This window comes from Phodopus roborovskii, unplaced genomic scaffold, assembly GCF_943737965.1.
Source record: "Phodopus roborovskii unplaced genomic scaffold, PHOROB, whole genome shotgun sequence".
NCBI lineage: Eukaryota > Metazoa > Chordata > Mammalia > Rodentia > Cricetidae > Phodopus > Phodopus roborovskii.
Window position 1 is genome coordinate 56,448,296 of NW_026126480.1, and position 23,153 is coordinate 56,471,448.

At 46.5% G+C, this 23,153-nt stretch overlaps 2 protein-coding genes and 1 long non-coding RNA gene across 9 annotated transcripts in view; 2 read left to right on the plus strand and 1 right to left on the minus strand.

Annotated features, from left to right (window-relative positions):
- Nucleotides 1-5,106: 5,106 nt before the first annotated feature.
- Lgals12 (galectin 12) lies at nucleotides 5,107-13,988 on the minus strand. 7 transcript variants are annotated; one of them, XM_051193855.1, is made up of 10 exons: nucleotides 13,573-13,771; nucleotides 13,313-13,491; nucleotides 11,178-11,266; nucleotides 10,830-11,103; nucleotides 8,878-8,997; nucleotides 8,618-8,656; nucleotides 7,831-7,857; nucleotides 7,233-7,321; nucleotides 5,878-6,028; nucleotides 5,107-5,284 (listed from the first exon to the last, which is right to left on the minus strand). In XM_051193855.1, exons 2-10 carry the CDS (start codon nucleotides 13,379-13,381, stop codon nucleotides 5,156-5,158), a joined length of 987 nt encoding a protein of 328 aa, XP_051049812.1. In that variant the 5' UTR covers nucleotides 13,382-13,491; nucleotides 13,573-13,771; the 3' UTR covers nucleotides 5,107-5,155. The 7 variants fall into 7 exon arrangements, with proteins under 7 accessions (XP_051049812.1, XP_051049811.1, XP_051049809.1 ...); XM_051193854.1 differs by lacking the exon at nucleotides 13,573-13,771 and adding an exon at nucleotides 13,784-13,988 and having other exon boundaries at nucleotides 5,108-5,302; XM_051193852.1 differs by having other exon boundaries at nucleotides 5,108-5,302.
- A 1,117-nt stretch (nucleotides 13,989-15,105) lies between these two features.
- LOC127227750 (uncharacterized) lies at nucleotides 15,106-15,617 on the plus strand. Its single transcript, XR_007835008.1, has 2 exons — nucleotides 15,106-15,455; nucleotides 15,548-15,617. It is a non-coding gene; the product is annotated as an uncharacterized LOC127227750 (long non-coding RNA).
- A 4,096-nt stretch (nucleotides 15,618-19,713) lies between these two features.
- Plaat5 (phospholipase A and acyltransferase 5) overlaps nucleotides 19,714-23,153 on the plus strand; it is a 33,153-nt gene continuing 29,713 nt past the window's right edge. The window contains exons 1-3 of the mRNA XM_051193864.1: nucleotides 19,714-20,200; nucleotides 20,645-20,738; nucleotides 21,728-21,836. Of these exons, the coding sequence (XP_051049821.1) occupies nucleotides 19,729-20,200; nucleotides 20,645-20,738; nucleotides 21,728-21,836 (675 nt within the window). The 5' untranslated portion in view covers nucleotides 19,714-19,728. The remainder of the gene's footprint in view (nucleotides 20,201-20,644; nucleotides 20,739-21,727; nucleotides 21,837-23,153) is intronic.

The following is a 23,153-nucleotide window of genomic DNA, read 5'->3' on the forward strand; positions in this document are numbered from 1 at the left end:
TATCTTTCTAGTCACCTCTGTTAGCACCATGGCAGCTGTCTGCCCCTGGGGTGTGTTTCCCTCTGCAGGGAAACTGGGAAGTTCTCAGGGGACCATCTCAACTGCTGCTCTTTTGTTTGTCAGGCAGCAGGGGAATGTACTAAGTGACTCAGGGTGTTTTCTTTATGGAAAGAGGCTATCTGGGGATGCCTAGAGAACAAAGCAAACAGGGAAGACGAAAATTGATCTCTGTATACAAGATTATAAAATTATTTGTTTTAGTCGCTCAATTACATAAATTGAAATCTATATATTCTTTCCTCTTTTGTTGCTATATAAACAATTTTCCCCATCACAAACCACATTGGTAAAACATAGCACTTGTTTGCACATGTGTATGTTTCTGTTTTAGTACTACCTACATACCTTTAGTATTACCTACATAAAACTCTTTTGCAGTTTTAAAAAAGGACTAACTTATTATTTCTCTCTCTCTCTGTGTGTGTGTGTCTGTGTGAGTTTATATGCACCACATGTGTGCAGGTGTCTGCTGAGGCTAGAAGACATCAGATTCCCTGGAACTGGAGTTACAGACAATTGTGAGCTGTCTGATGTGGGTGCTGGAGTCAGACCCAGGTTCTCTGAAAAAGCAGTACATATTTTTAACTGCTGAGCCTCCTCTCCAGTCCATCCTTTTCAATTTTTAAGGAAGAAACTCACCGTTTAGCAATCAGTACTGGGCACACAAAAACTTTATAAGAGTTTTCATGCTCTGCCCCTAGGATGTGAGATTGTGTCTCCTGGCCAGAGAGAGCAGGTTCTTTACCCTGCTCTGAACTGCCTTTAGGGAATTTGTTATTAGTGTTTTTCACCCAGTGACTGGCACAGCTCACAGCTCTGGGCATGCCAAGGAGATTACAGACACACTATCAAGAGTTAGAGTCCCAAGTCCATTCTAAGGTGAGTCTAGATTTTATTTCCAGCCTTAGTCTAGTTGTTGGGGGACTGAGCTGCACCCCACTGAGTTCAGCCGGTTTGTCCTTGGAACCATTGTGAATCGGTTTGTAGGCTGATGGAAGGGGTTTCAGGGTTTAGATTGCTAAGGTTGCACTGCACTTTTATTTCCTGAAGGGTTATTTTTACATTATGCATATGTGTGTGCTTCTGTTGTGGCTCTGTGCACATTTGTGCTTGGAGGCCAGTGGCATTAGATCCTCAGGACTAGAGTTCCAGGTGGATATGAACTGCCCAATGTGGGTGCTGGGAACTGAGCTAGAATTCTCAGCAAGATCAGGAACTTCTTTTAAACACTGAACCATCTCTTCAGCCTTAGACAGCACTTTTATTATTTTGTATTACATTTTTTTTTTTTTGAGATAGAATTTTTTTCTTTCTCTGTAGCCCTGCCTATTCTGAAATTCACTATGTAGACCAGGCTGGTTTTGAACTTACAGAGACCCACCTGCCTCTGCCACTATGACTGGCTACTCTGTGCTTTTACTGGAGCACAAATGTGGTAGAGAAGATTGGAGAGAGACAGGATGACAGAGTTGAGCAGGGGATTCCTCCCTTAGCTGAGTCCAAACACTCCATAGTTCGCTACCACATGTAAGTCTCCAAACACCTCCGCTACACAAGGGTGAGGCTGACCCTGCAGGACTGGGCCCTGCACAGGCATCCTGGGTCTCAAAGACCAGTCTAGCAGGGAAAACAAACTTTTCCACAGCAAGCGCCTTTTCCCGTGAACGCCTTCTCAAGACAAACTCTGATGTTTGGCGTGCCCAAGATGTTTATAGAAGGGAGCTGTCTGTGTACTATAGATATTATCATGGAAACTTCCAGAGGATTTAATGCCTCTATCTGGAAGGCAAGGTAGTAAGTATGTCAGGGGCTATCTTTGTGGGGCTGCAATCGGAGCCAGCCGAATGGTCCCAAGTCCATACCTGAAGGGGGGTGTGAGGATGAGGGAAAGGCTAGCTATGGACAATAAAGAAAGACAGAGAGACAGAATAAAGTTCAGGAGGGCAGATCAGTCAATACTGAAATGCCACGAGTTTATTTTTCACCACTCTTATATTCCTTATCCAAAAAGGGGAACACAGTATCATGCATACGGAACAAACAGACTTTTCTTCCTCACTTATTCTAAGGGTTCAATAACCACACCTTAGCTCCAACTTCTTGTTCCCTAGCCTTGCGGTCAGGAGTAGCTACACCTCAGATTCAACTTCTCCTTCCCTAGCCTTGAGAGTCAGTCTGTTGTTACTTAGACTAAGATAGCCAAAACATCCTTCTGTAGCCACACCTTTGACCTTTAGGTTTTATGATTGCTGACAGCTTTGAACTCTGTCTTGTGCCAAGATGGGGTGCAGCCATCTTTAAGGGTACCCACAGTAGTATCTATCATCTGCTGTTGTCTCTTTTTATGTCAACTTTTGAGTATTTCATTGCATCTTAACACTCTGTTAAGCTATGTCTGGAAGTTAAGTAAAGCGTGCTTCCCTGTGTGTCTATGAGGATTTATTAAGCATGAAAAGCCTGACCTGAATGAGGGCACATGGTCCAATAGGTTGAGAGCCATGGAGGAAAAAGAAAGAGCAAGTTGGCAAGTGTGGGCACACCCTACCCCCACTCTGGGCTTCCTGGCTGTCCCGTGTGCTCTCCACCATGATGTGTGGAAAACTCTAAAACTGTGACCAACGTAAATCCTTTCTCCTTAAACTGTTTCTTAAATTGTCACAGCAATTTAAGTCTAACATGTGCATGATTTGGTGGTTTGAATGAGAATGTCCACCAGAGTTCAGATGTTTGAATACTTGGTCCTTTGTGGGTAGCCCTGCTTGGGGAGGCTTAATAGGTGTGGCCTGGTTGGAGGAAGCATCTCCTGACATTTTGAGTTACTCTTCCTGCTTCCTGCTTGTGCTGTTCAAGATGTGAGCTCTCATCTTGCCATCATGCTTGCTATTTCCTGCCATGACAGATTCAGCCCTCTAGAACCATAAGCCCAAATAAACCCTGTCTTCTAGAGTTTGCCTTGGTCATGGAGTTTATCACAGTAATAGAAAAGCCACTAATACATATGAATAAGTAAAATGGCAGGCCAATTTATGAACATAATAAAAATACATATTAGTGGTAAAATGCACAATGTATTTGTTAAGATTCATCAACACCAAATAAGTTTTACTCCAAAAATTTTAAGATAGTATATTAGAATTCTCTCAATATATTTTATTTCATTAGATTAGATAAGTAAATATGATTATATCAGTAAATGCTGCTGAGGTGCTAGTGCAAACCATGAATATATATCTGTGGGAACTGACAAGTTTATTAAAAAAATTATTTTGGGTGGGTTTTTGAGACAGGATTTCTGTGTAGCCCTAGCTGTCCTGGAACTTACTCTGTAGACCAGGCTGACCTCAAACTCAGAAATCTGCCAGCCTCTGCCTCCTGACTGCTGAGATTAAAGGCCTGCACCATCAACACCTCTGGGCTAATTTTCCTTTGTTTATGTGGTGTTTTGCTTGCATATGTCTGTGTGCCATATTTATGCAGTGCTTGTAGAGGCCAGAAGAGGGCATCAGATCTCTGGAGCTGGAGTTACTGATGGGTGTGAGCTGCCATGTGGATGCTGAGAATTTGTGTGTGGGGGTGTTCTCTGGAGGAACAGCCAGTGCTCTTAATTGCTGAGCATCTCTCCAGTACTTAACATGTTTATTTTAAGAAAATAATTGTGGGTATATAATAAGGGGCTGAGAAAAGTTGTAAGGAGAATAAAGAATTTCTCTACAGAGTTCTAGGATTTACTTTAAACTATCAGAAAGGCATCACACTATGTAAGAACAGTACAGACTTTGCTCTTGGTTAAGTGGCCTGTCTCCTGCCCTCTGTTTCTGCCATGAAAGCTGCACACTCTACTCACACTCAACCTATCAACCTGCCATCTTTTCCTTGACCGGGATTCTTCCCAGAATCCAGGGCCTTGGTATCTAGGGGTTGCCTTTCAGACATCTTTTTCTCCAACTTCTAGTTCCCTGTATTATGATAAAGGCATATTTGCAGTACAAGTTCTCCACACCCCCGTATTTATTGAGCTTTTTTTTCCCCCGTGATAGATGTATGATCAATCTTGGTAAATGGATGAGGGAAGAAAATGGTTCTCTGCTTAGAGTATAAAGTTATAAAATAGTGAATCCTTCATCAACACCTTCCACCCAGTAAGTTGGTGCAGCTATGGGCATGTAGATGGAATTACAGAAACATTTCCAAGAGATAAGACTCTGAAGTCTTATCTAAGATGAACCTAGATTTTATTTCCAGGAATAGTCTTCCCTTTTTCCTGGTCTACTTGCTCTGCTAAATAAAGTCATGCATCATTTTATGACAGGAACAAATTCTGAGAAATTATTAGAATATTTTGCCATTGTGTGAACATCAAACATAGATGGTATGGCTTCTGACCTACCTAGACTATATTATAACCTTATGAGAGATTACTGCTGTTTATATGGTTGGGTGACTAAAATGTGGTCCCATTATTAGTGTGTTTTTCTGGGGTGTGGCTATTTTCCTTTGGCCAAAACCAAGCAAGCAACTATGGTATTTGTCACTTTGGGCAAAGTCTTCACAAACTATTGAATGACTGTAGATGAAATTCATGTGTGGATGGAAGTATGAGTGTAGATAGTATGTTGCTCATAGGCCTGGGGCTCATCTTTCACACTCTACCTGCCTTCTCAGTGGCTGGGCCTATATAGAGTTCCAGCCACACTGCCCCATGGAGTGGTGGACTGAGGACTAAGACAGAGTTGGAATGCTGAAGACAAGTGCAGAGATACCACATTGACCTGGGCCCTTGTTTTCAGAACTGATAAATTAAAATGCAGTAAGTGTGTGTGTCTTTGTGAGTTACTAAATTTGTTCCCCTTGAGTGTAGTCTAGAAAGATAGGGCCACGAAACTCCTGGTAGAGGAGGCACAGAGCTGTCAGCCTTCCCTAGCTTTGGAGTCCTCATGTCCTTGCAGACTCAAGCTTGTGACCTGGATGTGAACTAGGCCTGACATGGTGGTGACAGGTGAATGGTCCTATGAGGACAGCGAGTGAGGCCATACTGTGGGGTCCTGGCTGTAGCTGCCCTTCCTCTTCTCTGGTTGGGATGCCCTTGGAGCCCTCCTTAGCAGTAGACACAGTAGAGATGGACACTTCCGGTGATCCTGAGCTCCCGCAGCTGCTCCAGTGCTTTCTGGTCCAGGCTGGTGGCCCCCAGCCCCTGCCCATTGAGTGCCAGCTTCAGCCCTCCTTCCTGGCACAGGAGCAGTACCTGGTAAGAATAGCTTGATTGGATGGTGAGCTTCCAGACAGACCCTCCCTGGTGTACTACCATAGGGATCCTCCTTCACTGAGGGGACACAGTGATCAGAGACAGACAGGTCCAGGGGTTAAAGTTCACCATCTGCAATGCTGCTTTCCATTGGGAAATGTTCTCAACCTTGGCTACACATTGGAGTCATAAAGGGAACTTGAGACCAGGTCTCATGTATGTAGCTCAGGCTGGTGTCAATCTTCCTATGTTGCTGAGGCTGGCCTTGAGCCTCATTTTTCCAAGGGCTGGGATTACAGGTGTGCTCCATCACACCTGGCCTTTAGAAGCTTAGGGGAGCTTTTAAAGACAACTGATACTTGGGTCTACCTGAATAAATTATGCCTGTGATTCTGCGCCCAGCATCTCTGGCATCAGCATAGAGGACTGATGGGCCAATGTCTGAACATTGCAGCAGGGCTGGCTCTGGCTACCTAGCCCCAGGGTATTGGCCTGCTCATCCATCCCAGGATCCAGCCCACAGTCGTCCAGATCACTATGGGAAGCAGAGACGTGACTACTTGGCTTAGACCTACCTCAAAAAATCGCTGGGGGTAAAAGAGGAAGGGGGCTGAGATCAGCTTCTTTCGTCCCCAGGAGGAGACCCAGGCCAGGGTTCTGTCTGTGAAGGAAGCTCTGAGTGTCACTGGAACATGGGTGGTCCCATCCCTCAGGCTCAGGGTGAAACTACAGGAAGCAGGCAGAGAAGTGGGTCAGCCACCGATGCCTTCATCTCTGTATCTCTGAAGGCTGGAGGCAGGAGAGCCACTGGAAGATCAGATAGCTCCCAAGAATTAAGTTTCTGTGTCAGGCTCTGGGCAGGACACCTGCATGCATAACAGCATAGAGGCATAGACACCACATGAGTATCATACTTGAATTCCAGACTGGAAGACTATGGGGGCAGAGTAATTACCTAGCTGGAGCCTCAGTTTTTTCCCCTGGAAATGTGGATGGCTTGGTCACAGCAGCGGTTAACATTTATTTTTACGAGTCAGGTTGTGGCTTATTGCTTTGGCAACAAGCTTAGTGGTAAGGACTAGGCTGCACAGTTTATGCTCTGTAGTTTCAGAGCTTCAGCCTTGGATGACTCACTTAATCTCTGTGTGTTTCCTCATCTGTAAATTAGGAAGGATAAGAGTGTTGTTCTTGTCTTGGGCTGTTAGAATTAAATGAAAGAGCATGTAAGTTGCTTGTATAGAACCGTAAATGAGTATGAAAATGATGCTCTTTGCTTAGACAGTATTATTACATGATGCAACATCTACGTATTTGTGTGTGTGTGTGTGTGAGCGTGCTCATGCAGATGCATGCATACCAGGGACTAGAGGAGGATGTCAGGTGTCCTTCTCTATTTCTTTTTGCTATTCCTTTGAAGCAGGGTCTCTCCCTGAGCTTGGTGCTCCAGCTTCTCCGTGAGACTAGAGGCCAGCAAGCCCTGGCACTCCTCCTGTTTCTGTCTCCAGGGGTGCTGGATTATGAGTATACCAGGCTTATTCCATGGGTGCTGGCCTCGGAACTCCAGCCCTCGTGTTTGTATTGGGAGTGCTCTTAAATGCTGAGCCATCTCTCCAGCTCCAGATGAAGATGATGGGTATCTAGAGAGAATCTCTTATCAAGTCAGGGTGACATTAGGGAACTGAAGCCTCTGGTCTAAATGGATCTAAGCTACAGGTCTGGATTTGAGTGCCCATTGGAGGAGAAGGCAGGAAGCATCTGTTTTCTAACAGCCTCCAGGTTCTGGCTCCCAAATACCATGGAACACTTCCTTTCTAGGATTGCTTGGTTGTTCCCTAAACCAAACATTATGACAAAGGAGGAGATCATATCCCCAATTTGGGACCCAACTGCCAAGTATTTACAATTAAAGCATTTAAAATTAAACACTTACTCTTTCGGCTCTTGCAAGATCAATCCTCGAACTACAATAACTTGCCCGGGCCAGAGACCCCGAGGAAGAGTGCGTGAGCAGGGTACCTCCTGACAAAAATGGAAATGACTGAGATGGTGATCACAGGGGTGTCAGGGTCCTTCACCAACAGGCTACCCTGAGGGACCCAGGGACACCATGGTAGATGAGTTTCTCTGTAGGCTTGCAGCTAGGAGACTCAGTCCTGCCCATCCATGTTCTAAGTGCCTGCTGTAGACCTGTGAGGGCTTCTTCATGCTCCTCCAGCCAGTGCTCAGTGTCCTGGCACTTCCCACAGATGTGCTCTCAACTGTATGTAACAGGCTTGCAGTGGTTTGGCACTGTGCCATCTATGAGCAGCTGGAGGTCTGGGACCTGCTGGATCCCCCTAACCTATCGCTTACCACTGGGCCGTCACAGGGAAGTATTAAATACCCATTTGCAGAGTAAGGGAAGATGGAGCTGGAGCTGCCTTGCCCTCCCACTGCTGCAGTTTCCCACAAAGAAAGGGAAAGCAGGAAGTCAGGGAGCAGAAATGGGACTAAACATCCAGGAGAGACCTAGAGAGAGAGTCACTTACCAGCCTGGGACTGTACAGCAGGAAGGGCTGAAGGAGAGAGAGGCAGGGCAGACTGTAAGCATTTGCCTGGGCAAAGAGGCCTTCCTACTTTCTTGCACTGGGGGGACACAAGGAGTTTGTGCCTCTCCTAGCAGCAGACAAGTGAGTGGGCTCCCAGTGGAGGATCCTTAGAATCTTGAGATACCCCTCTCCCATCTCTGAGTAATGGTGAGTGTTGGAAGGACAGTGGAGCTGTCATCCCACATCTCCAGCAAGGCCATGGGTCTCCTCTCCTTTTTTTTTTTTTTTTTGTCCTGTGATACCAACCACAGCCACCTTGCAGGGTTGATCTAAAGCTCCATAGAAAGTGTCTTCACATGGGAATCATGGGCCTCTGAAGGAAGTAGACTCCTCCAACCCATCTTCCCAAGCTTGCCTTGGAGGTAGGAGGGGGAGAGGCAAACCCAGGCTCTCCAGGGGCTTAAGGGAGCCAGGCATATTCCTGGTATCCGAAGCAGCGAGGGAAGGGGTCAGCTGGGTCTTGTGCAACCATGTGCAGGGAGGAGAGAGGCCAGCTGGCATCTGTGCACAGTTGTCCAACATTGCTCCCAAAACTCAAATATCCCAACTGGTGAGCCATCAAGCCTGATAAATGAGTTCCATCCCTGGGCTCACATGGGGGAAGGAAACTCTTACAAATTGTTCTCTGACCTCCACCCATGAATGCTTCTCTGACCACACACACATGGACACATCATGTATTCACATACACAAAATAAATAAATGCAATAAAATAGAAGAAACTCACATATCCAACTGGATACTCTCTTCTACCCTCCACAAATGGCTGTTAAGAAAGAAAAAGAAACTGAGCCTTTGGGACCACTGTAAGCCTCTGATGACTTCTCATACCTTTTAAAGCTGGTGGCGGAATATTTCTATTCCTGGCCCCTCCTCAGATTTACTGAATCAATCTAGGGCTGTTTAGGCAGCACTGGGGATTGAATCCAGGGCCTTGTGTTTGCCTCTGGCCACCACTGACTTAGTCTTGGCTCCAAGAGAACTTACATTGATGTTCAGGAATCCAACAGCCTTCACCAAAATGTCACCATAAATGCCCAGGGTGTCCACACGTGACAGTGGGAGCTGGTATCGGTAGTGAAGAAAATGCTGTCCATTCACACTCACCTGGAGAAGCAGACAGAGCCCAGCTGAAGAGCAGCCCACTACTCACTGTGTGCATAATCCATCCCAGGCACTAGCAAGCATGCCTCCCTGGGTTTTACTTAACTTGTTTTTCCTCCCAAACTCTGCAAGGCAGGTGCACTGTGCAGATAAACTTATGTCATCTGTCCAAGGTTGTGGAGCTGGTAGGTGGCAGAGCTGATCCTGGTACAAGAGCACTGTCCATGCTCTCTTTACCCATGACAGAGCTTTCCCCCTCTCAGCCAATGTGAGTTGTCATCATTGTCACTACCTGCTGGGGACCTGCTATGTCAGGGTTCAGGTCAGAGGATGTGTGGTGTTCTGGTGGTGGGGTAGGAATTGGGGGTGGGGACAAGATCTGAGGGTGAGTCAGGATGGCTGCCATTGTGTTTATCGAGAAAAGGCTACACCTTTTGTACTCAATAGTTTAGCCACAGGCAAGATTGAGAGCAGACTCAATGATTCAGGGTCAGAAGGGGCCATTAGCTTCATTGCAGCATTTTCCTGAGACAAACATAGTAAGTTCAGCAATATCTAAATGTGTGTGTTCTCAAAGGTTCAGTAGCCCTCTTATACCAAGGCCATGAGTTCCTCCTGTCAGAGATAAGGAGAATGATGCCTTTTAGAAAGGCCCCTGACAGAATGGAGGCCTTTAACCAAATGCCTGACCTTGGGAAAAGGACTTCTTCTGAGGACTAGACCCTCCACTACAACTTAAGGACAATTTTCATTCCTCAAGAGACATAATATAGTATTTGCACTGAACTGTTGCCTAATTTTGTCCCTTCGTGTCTTAGTCTTCTACACAGGCCTGTTCCCCTCATATGCTCCCAGGAGGGAGGATTCTGGTGTTTTACTCTTTTCCCTTTATACCATGCCTCTCTGATGTCTATACCTATCAACTAAACTCTGGCCTCAGACCTCAGAGTCTGGAACCTGATCTGGATTTCATCCTTGGGGTCAGGTGTGTCTAGTCAGCCTCTAACGTTCCTGTTCTTGGTGTAATCAGGAGGGCACAATGGGATTCCTGTGTTCCATGGTGGAGGGGGAGTTTTTCCTAAGAATTATTTAGTTTAACCATTTTATACATTTTCATCCTTCAAAGCCCACACAAAATTTCCCAAAGAAAAGGCATAAGGGAACTCCTATAAGACAGTGAGAATCATTAACAATGAAAGTTAAAAGGTGCTGAAGAGTTATCTGCAATGTTGAAATGCTGAACTTTCTCAAACAGCAATGGTTGTCATGCAGTCCAAGGCAACTACCACCACCACCACTACCGCCACCTTACCACCAGCAGCAGCATCACCACCATTGCTATCATCCGTCTCCTCCTCTTCCTTCCCCTCCTCCTATCTACAGCAAGGAAACCAAGGCTCAGGAAGTTGGGGGTAATTTGTATGCATCAGGACTTCCCTTCCACCAGCTGTCTTGTCCTGTAGGGCCTTCTGAAGGTGCCATTATCATTCTATTGGGATCATATTGGAGGTCAAAGCCTGGGCATTAAGTTCTCTCTCCCCATCTCCTGCTGCCTCAGCTATAAGCTGATTGTGAAGGCACCCATCTCAGACCCTGTGGGAGGATTTAGTGGGCACATTCTCATAAAGGTTTCAGCACAGTGTCTGGAACCAAGCAGGAGGCCTCCAAGTGCTTATTCTCTGACCATGCAGCAGATCCCTCTCCCCACTGGATCCAGGGACCTTATCCCCTTCTCTACAGTGCTGTTTATCGCAATGCCATGGAAAACTGGACAAGAGAAGGAATAGTGTAGGGGTGCCATTCTAGACTAAGTGATGCCTAGCCTTTATACTCACCTTCACCTCTTTGCTCTCAAAGAGAAAGAGGATGAGGAAGCTAGCACCTCTCTTCAGGGTGACACCCGGCCACCGGACTTCTTTTTGCCAGAGTCCACCTTGGAGGCTGTTGCAGATGACATGTGGTTTGACAGTGTAGAAACGAGGGTTGAAGTGGAAGGCAATATCTGGCCGCGGATGCACGCAGCACCCACACTGGAAGTCCACCTGAAACCTGGTGGGGATGTTATGTGGCTTTTGAGATGTCCTTCTGGTCAGAGACCCACAAGAAATTCTGAAGGTAGAGAGGAAGCCCAGATTGATGCCCCTAAATCTGGGCTCTACCCAAACCTAGACAGTCCTCCTTACCTTCGTGCACGTAGAGGGACCACACCCTGCAGCATGACCATCTTGCCTGCATACAGGCCACCAAAAATTGTTGTGACATAGGGAACCACCTGAGCAAGGGAGAGAAACCAGGTGTGCCAATTGGAGGTGGAACCAGGGATCCCTGTGTGCAGGGGTAGGTGTGGTGGACCAGGAAACCCAGCTTCTCCACTGTGAAGTTAATCTTGACTGTTAGCATGCTGAAATTTACAAATACCATGGAAACACACTTTTAGGAACATCTGAAGGGGATTTTCTAGGTAAGGTTAATTGCAGTGGGAAGACCCACCCTAAATGGGGACAGTGCCTTTCATAGGCCTCTTCCAGACTGAGTAAAAAGGTGAAGGCCAGTGGAGTACAAGCATTCCAGGCCCTTGACTCTTGACTGTGGAACTTCAAGAGTGGCCACCTCCTTCCACCTTTCTTGCTATGGCGGATGTTTCTCTAATGCCTGGGAGCCAAAACAAACCTTTCCTGCCATACGTTGCTATTGCTAAGTATTTTTTTTTTTTTTACAGCAGTAAGAAAAAGTAACTGATACACTCTCAAAATAAAATATCCTTGTAGGGAATAACCAGTTTTCTCTCCAATATTCCTGGATTAATTTCTTCTCTCATGGCAGCAGGAGCTTGAAGCAGCTGGCCACATTGTATCCACAGTCAGGATTCAGGCTGCAACAAAACCTGGTACTTAGCTTGATGCATACTTTTTATTTAGACCAGGATTCAGCCCCCAGAATGGTGTCACCCCACACTGAGGGATACACTCATTACCTTGGTTAATGGAGCCTAGATAATACCTCACAGACTTGTCCATAGATTTGTTTCCATGGCAAGTCTACATCCCATCAAGTGGTTAGTCCAGCTCTTTTCAAAGCCCTCCTTTCTTGGGCAGAGATGTCAAAAACCACAATGCCAGGGGGAAGCCTAATCCAGCGTCACTGTCCTGTTAGAGCACCAGTAGGTTGCTGTGTCCCCACTGAGGCTTGCCACCCACTGCCACCTGGGAAGGATGTGTCTGAGGACTGGTGAATGTCCAGAGTTTAGGAGCTGAGAGGAAAAAAGAATGGAGAAGTTGGGAGCAAGCTGACCCTGATGTGGTCTCTCTTCAGGGATTCCCAAAAGTGACTTGTCACCTGCTGGGCCCACTATTCCTCTCACAGAGGTGACCTGGCCTTCCTAAAGTATACACACACATTGCAAGTCTTATTCTGGGTCTGTTCTCTCCCACCCTTTCCTCTCCCTCCAACCTGGCACCTTCTTGCTCTCCCCTTCCTGAGCTCTCAGAGCACTTAACTCACAATGCTAGCTTGGCCCAGGACCACCAGTATAGAGGAGCTGGCCAGCTGTTTTCCTATTAAGATAACAGGTCCTTATAACTGGAACCTCACTGTTTTTCCCTTCAAGTGGCTCAGCAGTTATCTGAGCACAGTGGGTGCTCTGCAGAAGGCATGCTCACAAGCCAGCAGGTGAACCTGGGGCCAGTGTCACAGAGCCAGCCTTCATGCATTGCTTGTCAACACCCAGTGGCAATCAGAGAGCCCAGACCACCCTAAGAAGCCTTCCAGGTGGTGGTTCTTAGCCTGTGAAGCAAGAGGCGATGGGGACCAAGGAGGTTTCAGATGCTTCATCCCATTACTCAGGCACCTGGGGAGATGCCAGAGGCCAGGCTCTCCATATGGCATGGTTCCCACAGCTTTGCAGGGCCCAGCAGCACAGTTCCCAGTCTCTTGGCAGAATGTGTTAATTAACTGAGTGATGGAGGACTCTAGGGAGGAGAGGACCAAGCAGGGGAAGGTAATGATCAGTGCTCATTAGTGGTAGTGCCTGCTGGGAGTTTGGCCTTCTGTAGAGCATTGCTGGGCTTCAGAAAGTCTCCTGGGCACTGAACAGGAAGAGGGAGAGAAGGATTCTGATTGGGAGAGCTCCCAGGCCCTTCCTTCCAGCTCGGAGAAGCAGCTGCCCTTAGTCATTAGTGTCCCTCTCAATAATCCCACCTCCATTCTTCTAGCCACCCAGCCCAGAAGAGGCAGATTGAAAAGGCAAGGACCCTGGGAGCCCACTCACTCCCAAGCAAGTTAGATTTAGCTGATCAGTCACTGTGATAAGCCTACTCACTGGGTGGAAGACTGGAGGCTGCAGGATGAAGCTGTCAGGAATCGGGTCCAGGTGTTCATCAGCTGACATGAGAGCAGGCGGAGCAACTTCAACTCAGCTGCCAATCCTGATTCCAGCAGCACTGTCCTCCACTGAATTAACTCACGTTTCCCAGGCAGGGCCTTCAGTCTCTGCAACAGCTGTACAATCTGTTAGTCTCACCTGTTCTCTGTGGAGTCCTAGGGCTTCTTGCAACAGACCTGGGAAAGGCAGTGGCCTACCTTTAGGATCCACATCAGATCCCGCTTCACCCCCAGGCCTGGTGGTACACAGCAGCAGCTTTGGCTGGACCGTGGCTGCTCTTAGAATCTCGTGTCCAGGGGCCGGTAGCTGGCACTCACTCACGGACCAGCTAACTAATCCATCTGTGTCTGAAGCACTTGGCCATTTCAAAGGGTTGCCTGGGGTTGGCTCCTTTCAGCGAGGGCTCACCTGGACAGGGCCTTCTTCGGGTCAGAGAAAGGCATGGTAGTGGTACACGTGTGCAGGTTCCTTGAGAGGCCCCGCCCCCAGCTTCCTGGCTCCTCCTGTCCTCATTTCCCTGCCTCTTTCCCCACTATTTGTTTCAAGTTGTACAGTCCCATGAGACCTTTTCAGCATTAGCTGCAAATGCCAAGGACCAGCTGGGGTCACAAGAAAGTGGTGAGTAAGCAGGGAGAGGAGGGTTCCCGTGGTCTCAGATAAGCAACCTGGGTTAGCGGGAACAGAGCTCCTGCTCTTATGTGTCCTTCCACAAGTCTTCTCTTCTCCCTGAAATCTGCCCCCACCCATTTGTTCTCCTGTGTGTCAAGAGGGAGACCATGGCAGAGCCTTGTGCTTGAGCCTGCGCCTAGATAGCTGTGTTTTAGGATTGGCCTCCAGGCCTGGTACAGATTGCAGTAAAGCTTCCCATTTAAAAATAGCTTAACTTCTCAACTTTAGCCCAAGTTGGGAGGTTTTCTGATCTAACTGTGGGGTCAGGCTTGGCAGCAGGGAATTCCTGGCAGGGACCAGGGTAGACAAAATGTCAAGTGCACGGGGCGCAGAAGAGTAAGTAATTCCTGGGAGGGGGGCACGGCTAGAAGTTTGCCAGAAAGGTGAATTGTGGGGCCTCCATCACAGGCCTGCTGATGAGGGTTTTTGGGGGGTGAAGTTCAAGAATTGACCCTGCAGGCAATCCCACTGCGCGTGGATGTTTGTGAAACCCCGACTTAGGTGGTAACTGAAAGCACTTTTGTTCAGCGCCTGCTGGGTAGGTGGAACAGGGGAGCCAAAGGTATTTCCGTGGGAAATCCAACCCAGGGTGTGTTCAGGATAAATAAAAGCTACTCTACATACAGTGGGAAGGAGAAACTACAAGTGGAGAGACCAGTTGAGCCAGGATACAGAGCTCTGCTCAGTAATCAGATCTGGGTCCCCAAGGCCCATGTCGCCCTTCCCCCAGTGCACACTCAGTCCTGCTGGGAAATAAGGAGGAAGGATGCACTCATTTACTTGGGTTGCCACAACAACACTCAACACACTGGAGAGGGGTTGTGAACAACAGAAATCTGTTTTGTCTGTTTTGGAGGCTGGCAGTTGAAGAGCAGGTGTTGACAGGTTTGGCTTCTCCTGGGGCTTCAATCCTTGCCCTCATACAGTTGGTTGTTTCTGCTGTCTGTGGCTGGGTTCTGATCTCCCTTTTCTGTGAGGATGCAATCATATTGGACCTCATTTTTATCTTAATTATTTCTGTAAGGGCTGTGTCTGTAAACACAGTCATATTTCTGACGTTCTAGGGGTCAGGATTCAGTATCCAGCATTTGGAGGGTTACAACCGGGCCTGAAACAGAGCAGAGGTTTGTGCTCTTGTCACACTCCAAGGCCCAGTGATGAGGGATGTGGCCAGTGAGGGCCTTCAGGTGAAAAGGCTGGTGGCATGATGTCTCTTTCTCCAGGTCTTTGAACATTCTCGAGGGACCCAGAACCCATTCTCCAGAACATGAAAGGGGCCCTTCCTTACCACACCTTCCAACTGGATGGGATAATTAGAGGGTGTGAATACTAGGAGAAAAACTAGTTGGAAGAATGGACAGAACTTGGCAGCTGGCCCCACTCCACTTAACCTAGTGGGAACCATTTCTGTGTATGTGGGAATTGGGGGGTCAAGCTTCATTTTTCTTAACATGAATAATCATTTCTCTCATTCTCACATACAGATATTCTTTTCTTTTCCAGGGATGAACAAGGCCATCTGTCTTGTGTTGGGTTTTCATGAATGAACAGGTGTATTACCAACTACATTTCATCCCATTGTTCTTGTGGTATTCATTTATTTATTATTTTTGTTTATGTTTAGTGTGTACCTGTGTATGCCACTTGAGTGCAGATGCCCACAGAGGCCAGAAGAGGGGATTGCCTCTCCTGGAGCTGGTGTGTTGGCAGTTGTGGGCTGCCTAGTGTGGGTGCTAGGAATCAAATCTGGGTTCTTTCTAAGAGCAGGAAGTGCTCTTAATTGCTGAGCCACATCTCCAGCTTCTAATAAAATAACTTAATAAAATATTTTATAACCTTTTATCTGGAAAGAGTAACTGTGAAAGTATTAACCACTGATAAAAATGTAAACCAATAAGACTTCTAACATATTCCTGAGAGAAGTGAAATTGGTATTGTCAGAAAAAAAGATAGTTTTTTTTTTTTTTTATCGTAAAGCTGAAAATTTACATGTACCCTTGGGTACATGAACTCTCTTGAATGAATATACACAATTATGGTTCCTTCCCAATTGCTTCAATTAAGGGAAAAAGGCAAACAATCATACCTATCCACCAAGTAGCTTTATCATTGGGTCAGTAAACCATGGCATGAGCATACAGTGGGCTAATTTACAGTCTCTATATGAGTGTGTATGGGTCTTTGTGACCACCATGGCCAGCAGAGTAGCAATTCTTTGGAGGCAAGAAGGGAGTTTGGTTCAACATGACAAAGCAGCCAGTGTTGGTCCAAACTTTGTAACTCTGACTCCAAGCAGTTTATTTTAGGCATATTTAAGCACAGCACATTGGTAAAACTTTCTTGGTGATAATAACTCAATCCTGTGTGCACAATAAAGCACAAAGTTAGCCAAATAAAGATTGGATATGACTACATTGAAACTCTTTGTAAAGTGCACGGGACACCTTGATGGGTGCTATAGATTGACTAGGAAAAACCAGCTCACAATAAGGGTCTGGTATGGTCTCAGTCATGCACAGATAATGCAAAAGTCACCAGGCTGTTCACTGTAGTGGATGGCAGGTTATAAATCTCTTCCTTTGAAGGAACAATGTAGTGAGATATTCACCCTACCCACACCCATTGCATTGACCGTGCTCATTGGGGTGTGAGGACAGGTGTGGGTGTGACCAGGGGAGACTAGGTCTGGGGTCCCAGACCCCAGCTCTCTCTCTTACTTCCTGGACAGAGACGGAGAGCATCCAGAGGCATCCTTGGTACAGGAACCCTCAGCGGTTTCTTTCCAAATAACCAGATTCTTATTTACTGCACTATAGCACAATCCTGTGTGTTTAACAATAATGGCCCCTTAGTACTTATCTGTGAGTACAAGGACCTTCTTGCCTCCTACACATGAGTAAGTCATAGAAACAACTCTGGGAGAAGAAAGTCGCTGAAGAGTTCCACACAGTGTGAAAGAAGCAACTGTCACTTTGCTAAGTGTACCAGTTGCTTTTTTCCCCCCTGTTGCTGTGATAAAAACTATGACCATGGCAACTAACAGAAGGAAGGGTTTATTCGGGCTTATGTTCCAGAGGGATAAATGTTCATGAGGTTGAGGAAGTGTCTTAGAGTTTCTATTGCTGTGAAGAGACACATGACCATGGCAACTCTTATAAGGAAAACATTTAGCTGTGGTGGCTGGCTTACAATTTCAGAGGTTCAGTCCATTGTCATCATGGCAGGGAGTATGGTGGCCTGCAAGCAAAATGTGCTGGCTACATCTTGATCAGAACGATACAGGAAGTGGACTGAGAGTCACACTCAATGATGCTTGAGCAAAGGAGACCTCCAAGTCCCACCCCACAGTGACACACTTCCTCCAGCAAGGCCACACCTACTCCAACAAGGACACACCTCCTAATAGTGATGCCACTCCCTATAAGCTTATGGGAGCAATTACATTCAAACTATCACAGGAAGTATGGCAGTAAGCAGCAAACAAGATGGCAGGATCTGGAAGATGAGAGCTCACACCTCAACCATGAGCACAAAGCAGAGAGCAGAATGGAAATGGCACAAGGCCTTTTTTCCCTGAAGTCCACCATCTCCAGGAGGCCACACCTCCTAAATCTCTCGTAGTAACAGGCCTGATAGAATGAATGAATACATACCTTGGGTAGTGCAACAATGGCTGTCTCATGAGGGAAAGGCCAAGAATCCAGTAGTCAGTTCTCCAGACTAGGTGTCTCTGTAGTTCCTGTCTGGTGCTGGAGTATGGGGGCAGTGTTGGAAAGCTACTGGTTGTTAGTGTATGTTGGAATCCCAAAGGAGAAGGCAGGAATGCCTTGGCTGCAGGTTAGACGAACTTGCCAGTGAGAATGAGGGTCAGTAGTCAAAAAGCAGAAGTTTCTTCTGTTTGTTCATATGAGCTGCTACTAGAAGATCTGGCTCAGAGTTAGGTGGGTATTCCATATCAAATAATCAGAAAAAAGAATCCCTTATAGTCATGTTCAGCTGCTTGGGTTTTAAGTTGACAATCAAGATTAGCCATGGCACTCCCCAGGCAACACCACAAACTGGGGACTAAGTGTTCAAATATCTGACCCTTTGGGGGCATTTATTCAAGCCATTACAGCATGTTATAAAAAAGAACCTTGTAGATAACAGAAATGTCTCCAGGACCTGCTCTAGAGATTCAATGTCTGGTGAGACCCATTTTCAGGATCATAGGTGGAAATGGGGGGTTCCCAGTTCTCTAGCAGCTTCCTTCCTTCCTCCCTCCCTCCTTTCCTTCCTTCCTTCCTTCCTTCCTTCCTTCCTTCCATCCATTTTTTTTTTTTTTTTTTTTTTGGTAAAGACAGAAGTCCCATCCATGAGGAGTTTGTTGTTAGCATCCAAGTTCTTCTCAAAGCCTTTCACCTAGTCCATTTACCTAGGGCTTAGGAGTTCAGTATATGAATTTTGGGAGGACACAGATAATCCAGGCCAGACATCAATCTAAAAACAAAGCTTCAAGCATGAAAACAAGGTATTAGGGATTCAGAAGGATTTGGACAAAACAAAACAAGTTAAAAGGTTAGGGGAAATCAATGGATGAATGGATAAAGAATTCGTGGTTTTATTCAATCACAAAGGATGACTTTTCATTGTTTGCAGGAAAATGGAAGAAACTGCTGATCGTGTTAAACAAAATAAGCTAGGCTCAGAAAGACAAGTATGGTGCAAGCTCTTATGTGTGGACTTTAGGAATAATAATAAAGACATGAATATGAAGGGGGATGTGAAGGAAGTGGAAATTGAGGTAAGGAGATAGAGAGTGAATAATGAATCCGATCTAAGCACATCAAACACATGTGTGAAAATATCACATGATTTTGTAGAGGTAAAGGCCAGGTGGGTAAAGTCACTACTGTATGTAGTCTTAGCTGAGGCTGAAAAAGGATCGTGTGAGCCCCAGAGTTCAAGACCTGCCTGCTCAAAAAACAAAATGCATGGACAATTAGACATAACACTCAGGATGGAAGGGATGAGAGGTAGAAAGCAAGGGATATAGGTGGATCTTGTGTGTACTGGGTATGCTACAGTTCTGAGATCCCACCTTTGCTTATTACATTATATATTTATTTAGCTTTAATATTTTTGCTTTTCGAGACAGGAGTTCTCTGTATGTAACTGGCTGTCCTTGAACATACTCTGTGGACCAGGCTGGCCTTGAACTCACAGAGATCCACCTGCCTCTGCCTCCTGGGATTAAAGGTGTGTGCCACCACCGCCTGGCATTATTTAGCTTTAATTTTTAAAAGGTTTATTTGATGTGTACATGTGTTTGTGCCTGCACATCTGTGTGTACCATGTGCATGTCTGGTGCTGGCCAGAGGCCAGAAGAAGGCGTCTGAACTCCCGGAACTGGTGTTATAGACTGTTGTGAGCCACCTCGTGGTGCTGAGAACCGACCTGGGATCCTCTGCAGGGGTAATAGTTGCTCTTAACTCTAGCCATCACTCCAACCCCATATTTAGCCTTTGTGTCTTACTCTAGCGCAGGCTTGCCTGAGTCTCACTGTGTAGCGAAACTGAAGCGGGCTTCCCAGGCCTCATAATCCGGTCTCAAAACCCTCGGTGGGGCTGGCTAGTCAATAACTGTGGACTTCTCCAGAGGCCTCAGATGCTCCCTCTGACGCTGCGGCTTTGCATGACTCACGAATGACCCACTTCTATCCAGCACTGCGCGCCCGCCTTTTCTCTGAGGGGCTGTGGCGCCTTCCTTCACGCCAGTGTCCACGGATGAGCTTACTGACAGGTGCAGCGTCTGCACCCCCCGCCCCGCTCGTGCCCCCTTTCCGCGTGTCTTGCCCCGCGCACCCTCGCCGCCGTTTGCCGCGCGCCCCTTGGCACCGCTTTCCCTCCCCGCTCACCTCGGGTTCTAGTCCCTCCAGACCCGATGCCCATGATCCAGGAGCTCCGCGGACCCCGGGCCGTGTCATCTGTGAGCTCTTCAGGCGTATTGTCCCTGCTGGCCACGGCGGGATGGGCCTGAGTCCAACCGCTGGTGGGGAGTACGGGATCCGCCTCTCCAAGATCCCATGGCCGCGCCCCAAGTTCACCTCGAAGACCAGCAGTACCGAGTCAAGTGACACCCAGCCTGCCACTGGACCATCAACCGTGTCCCACTCAGGTCTGCCCCGTGAATGGGGCCTTTCCCTCGAAGCCTTTCTGGGTGGTTCTTGTCCCAGAGAGTAGCAGCCTGTCAGAAATGGCTTGGCAGTTGCTTACCTCTAATTAATCTCCCCCCTTCCAAATTTTGTGGAGGGCAAAGCAGGAACCGGGCACAGTTGTAAATACACACACACACACACACACACACACACACACACACACACACTCACTCTACACAGCCCTGGCTGGCATGCAACTCTAGATGTAGATCAGGCTGGTCTGGAGCTCACAGAGATGTGCCTACTTCTGCCTGCTCTGTTGGGATTAGAGACATTCACCAGACACCATTCTAAACCAGAACACCCAGCCCACTTTAGGCTTGAGCTGGTGTTTCATGGGGTTCACTTCTTCCCGCATAGAAGGGAGTTGTATATGAAATCATACCCCTTCCCTCTTGAATTAGAGTCAGCGAGATCTCAGGCGCTGTTGGTCCAGCTTCTGCCAAAGCGGTTCAAGCAAGGCTGCCGGTTAGAACAGGCCAGAAGCTTGCCTCGCGGGTAAGATTTATTCTATAAGGACTGGGGCTTTGGTACCAGAAGCCTTTTTGTAAAGCTGTCTTAGAACTCTTCCATCCCACCAAGTGGTCTCTGTCCAATCAGTCAACAATAAACCAGTGAGTAGAGCCCGCCGGGTAAGACTGATCAAGGCTGTAGACCTGACGGCTATTGGCATACGTTGTTGAAGTTTTTACCCACAAGGCCAATCTGCAGACTCTTGAAAGTTGAGTGGGTTTGTAGGAGCACAAACCAACGAGAAATTCAGGAGGCTTGTGCTGGGCATTCGGTTGGGGTGAAAGGAGGTATGAGGCCTTTTGCATCATACTGTCTTCTGTTAAAATTGGTGTCCAAGTATCACTTGATGCTAAGCATTTGAAAAGAATAATGAACAACAACAACAAAAACTTAAACGCTCTGATGGGGGGCAGGGAAGAATGAATAATAGAATCTATTTGGGAATAAGTGCAAAGTGTACACACCTTATGGAAACCAACAGTGCGTTCCAAGAACGTGGGAGGGAGAGAAACATTTAGAGCTGAAAAGAAGAGAATGGAAATTGCTGTGAATCAATCATCTTTGGCCTCAGATTGACTAAATAACATTTAGGAGCCAGCAGGAGGGGTGGGTGGGGTCAGTCCAAGTTGACCCCTTGCTGGGCAGGTATGGCAAGTTATGGCTTTGTGGAATTTCTCCTGGCAGTGCATGGCAGCATTCCCTCTGGCTACATTTTTCTGGGTTTGAGATTAGGGACTCTATTTTGAATGTGACACCTCTTATCTATACATTTAGTTTTAAACAATTGTCAAAAAACCAGGAAGCAGAGGTTTGAAAGCAAGTGTCTTCATGGAATCAAGTTGGCAGGTGTGTGAAGGATGTCTCTTTCAATGACAAAATAGGAAGGTGTTCAGATCTGAAGCGATTGGTCACATAGACTTTCCAACAGCTATGGAATAATTTTGTTTGAAATGTGATTGTAAAATTGTTTATAGAGAGAAGCCAGTAATTGACTTGGAGATCACACCCAGCAAGAACAGAACAGAGCTGACTGCAACACCTAAGTTGGAGATAGAAGGCAACCTAAAAAATCAAGCAGCAGAGGTGAGTATCCCAGGAATTGATAGAATGAGTGTTTTAGTCTCTTGGTGACTGCACACTGTATTGTGTTTTACTTCTCTGTCTGTGTCTAATAAATATCTGCACTGACTTGAGATATTGTTATGCATTTCAAGTAGCTTTCCTGAGGTATATTTAGCACATAATTAAATTCTACATGTTTAAAATATGTAATTAGACACTTTCTGATATTGTTAGAGCTGAGAAGAACAGAGGAAAATGGCAGTTCCTGGGAGGGAGCTGACATAAGATTACTCCTTAGAAGACCTTTATTGGGGAAGAGAGCCCCTCAATGTGGGAGAGGGGCAGCATGGGGCTTTGGAGTTCAAGAGCCTGAGACTAGACAAGAGTGTCTTAACAGCATCATGGTGGGGTCTTGAGGGGAGTGCCAGCCCTTCAAACCCTGAGAACAAAGGAGTTTCTGACTCTGATAGGTTTTGGAGTGGGTGGGTGGGTGGGGAAGCAAGCTTCATACCGAATGATCGATCTTGTAACTGTCACTGTAACAAAGGGCATGATGGCAGGCATCAGGTAGGATCATGACTTTATTCTGCAGCTCCAGAGGATGAACAATATGCTCTCTTATCAACCCTGTCTCAGAAAGAGAGAGTTGCAAAGGGGTATGGTCTGGTGTGTGTGTAGGGGGAGTGGGAAACAGGGAGAGAGGAAGAGGGAGAAGAGGGAGAGAGAACATGAATGAGCCAGCAAGGGGGTCTGTGATCTCATGGATACATGTATACAGTTGTGAAGCACTTGTTTGTAATCTCTTCCCTGCTATTACCATGACTCCATCTCCAGGCAGCAACCAGCCTGCTTTCTGCCAGCTTTAGATTAGTTTGCATTTTCTTAGCAAGTGCAGTCATAGTGCATGTCCTTCATTTTAAACATTTTATTACATTTACTTATGTATTTATTTATGGTGTATGGGGATATGGGCTTGTGTGATGAAACTCAGGTTGTCAGGCTTGGTAGCAATGCACTTTACCCCCCTGAATGATCTTTCTGGTTCTCTAGCAGTGGTTTGGTGAGATGCTCAGAGTCTGCTGGAGACCACAGCTGTAATAGCTACTATTGGCTTTCACTATGACCTTGTTATCCTGTTCATTTAAATACCTCTTTAGCAGAAGAATAATCCTAACCATGGGTTTTACTTTCTCATTATATAGCAGAGTCTGTATATCAATTTTTTAGGGTTATAGAGATGTCAATTATTTTCACAGGACCAATGAATGTGTCTCTAGTGTTACAACCAAAGAGAATTCCAAGCTTTCCTTTAAAAATTTATTTATTTAATTATTTTAT

Bases quoted from the DNA above. Each gene is read 5' to 3' on its own strand.
- Lgals12 (XM_051193854.1), bottom strand. From the start codon at position 13,381: ATGTCAGCTGATGAACACCTGGACCCGATTCCTGACAGCTTCATCCTG. The intron at 8,998-10,829 runs GTGAGTATAAAG...CTGCTTCTCCAG, and splicing joins TTGAGAGCAAAGAGGTGAAG to GTGAGTGTGAATGGACAGCA. The intron at 5,303-5,877 runs GTAGGTCTAAGC...TATTCTTACCAG, and splicing joins ACCCCCAGCGATTTTTTGAG to GTACTGCTCCTGTGCCAGGA.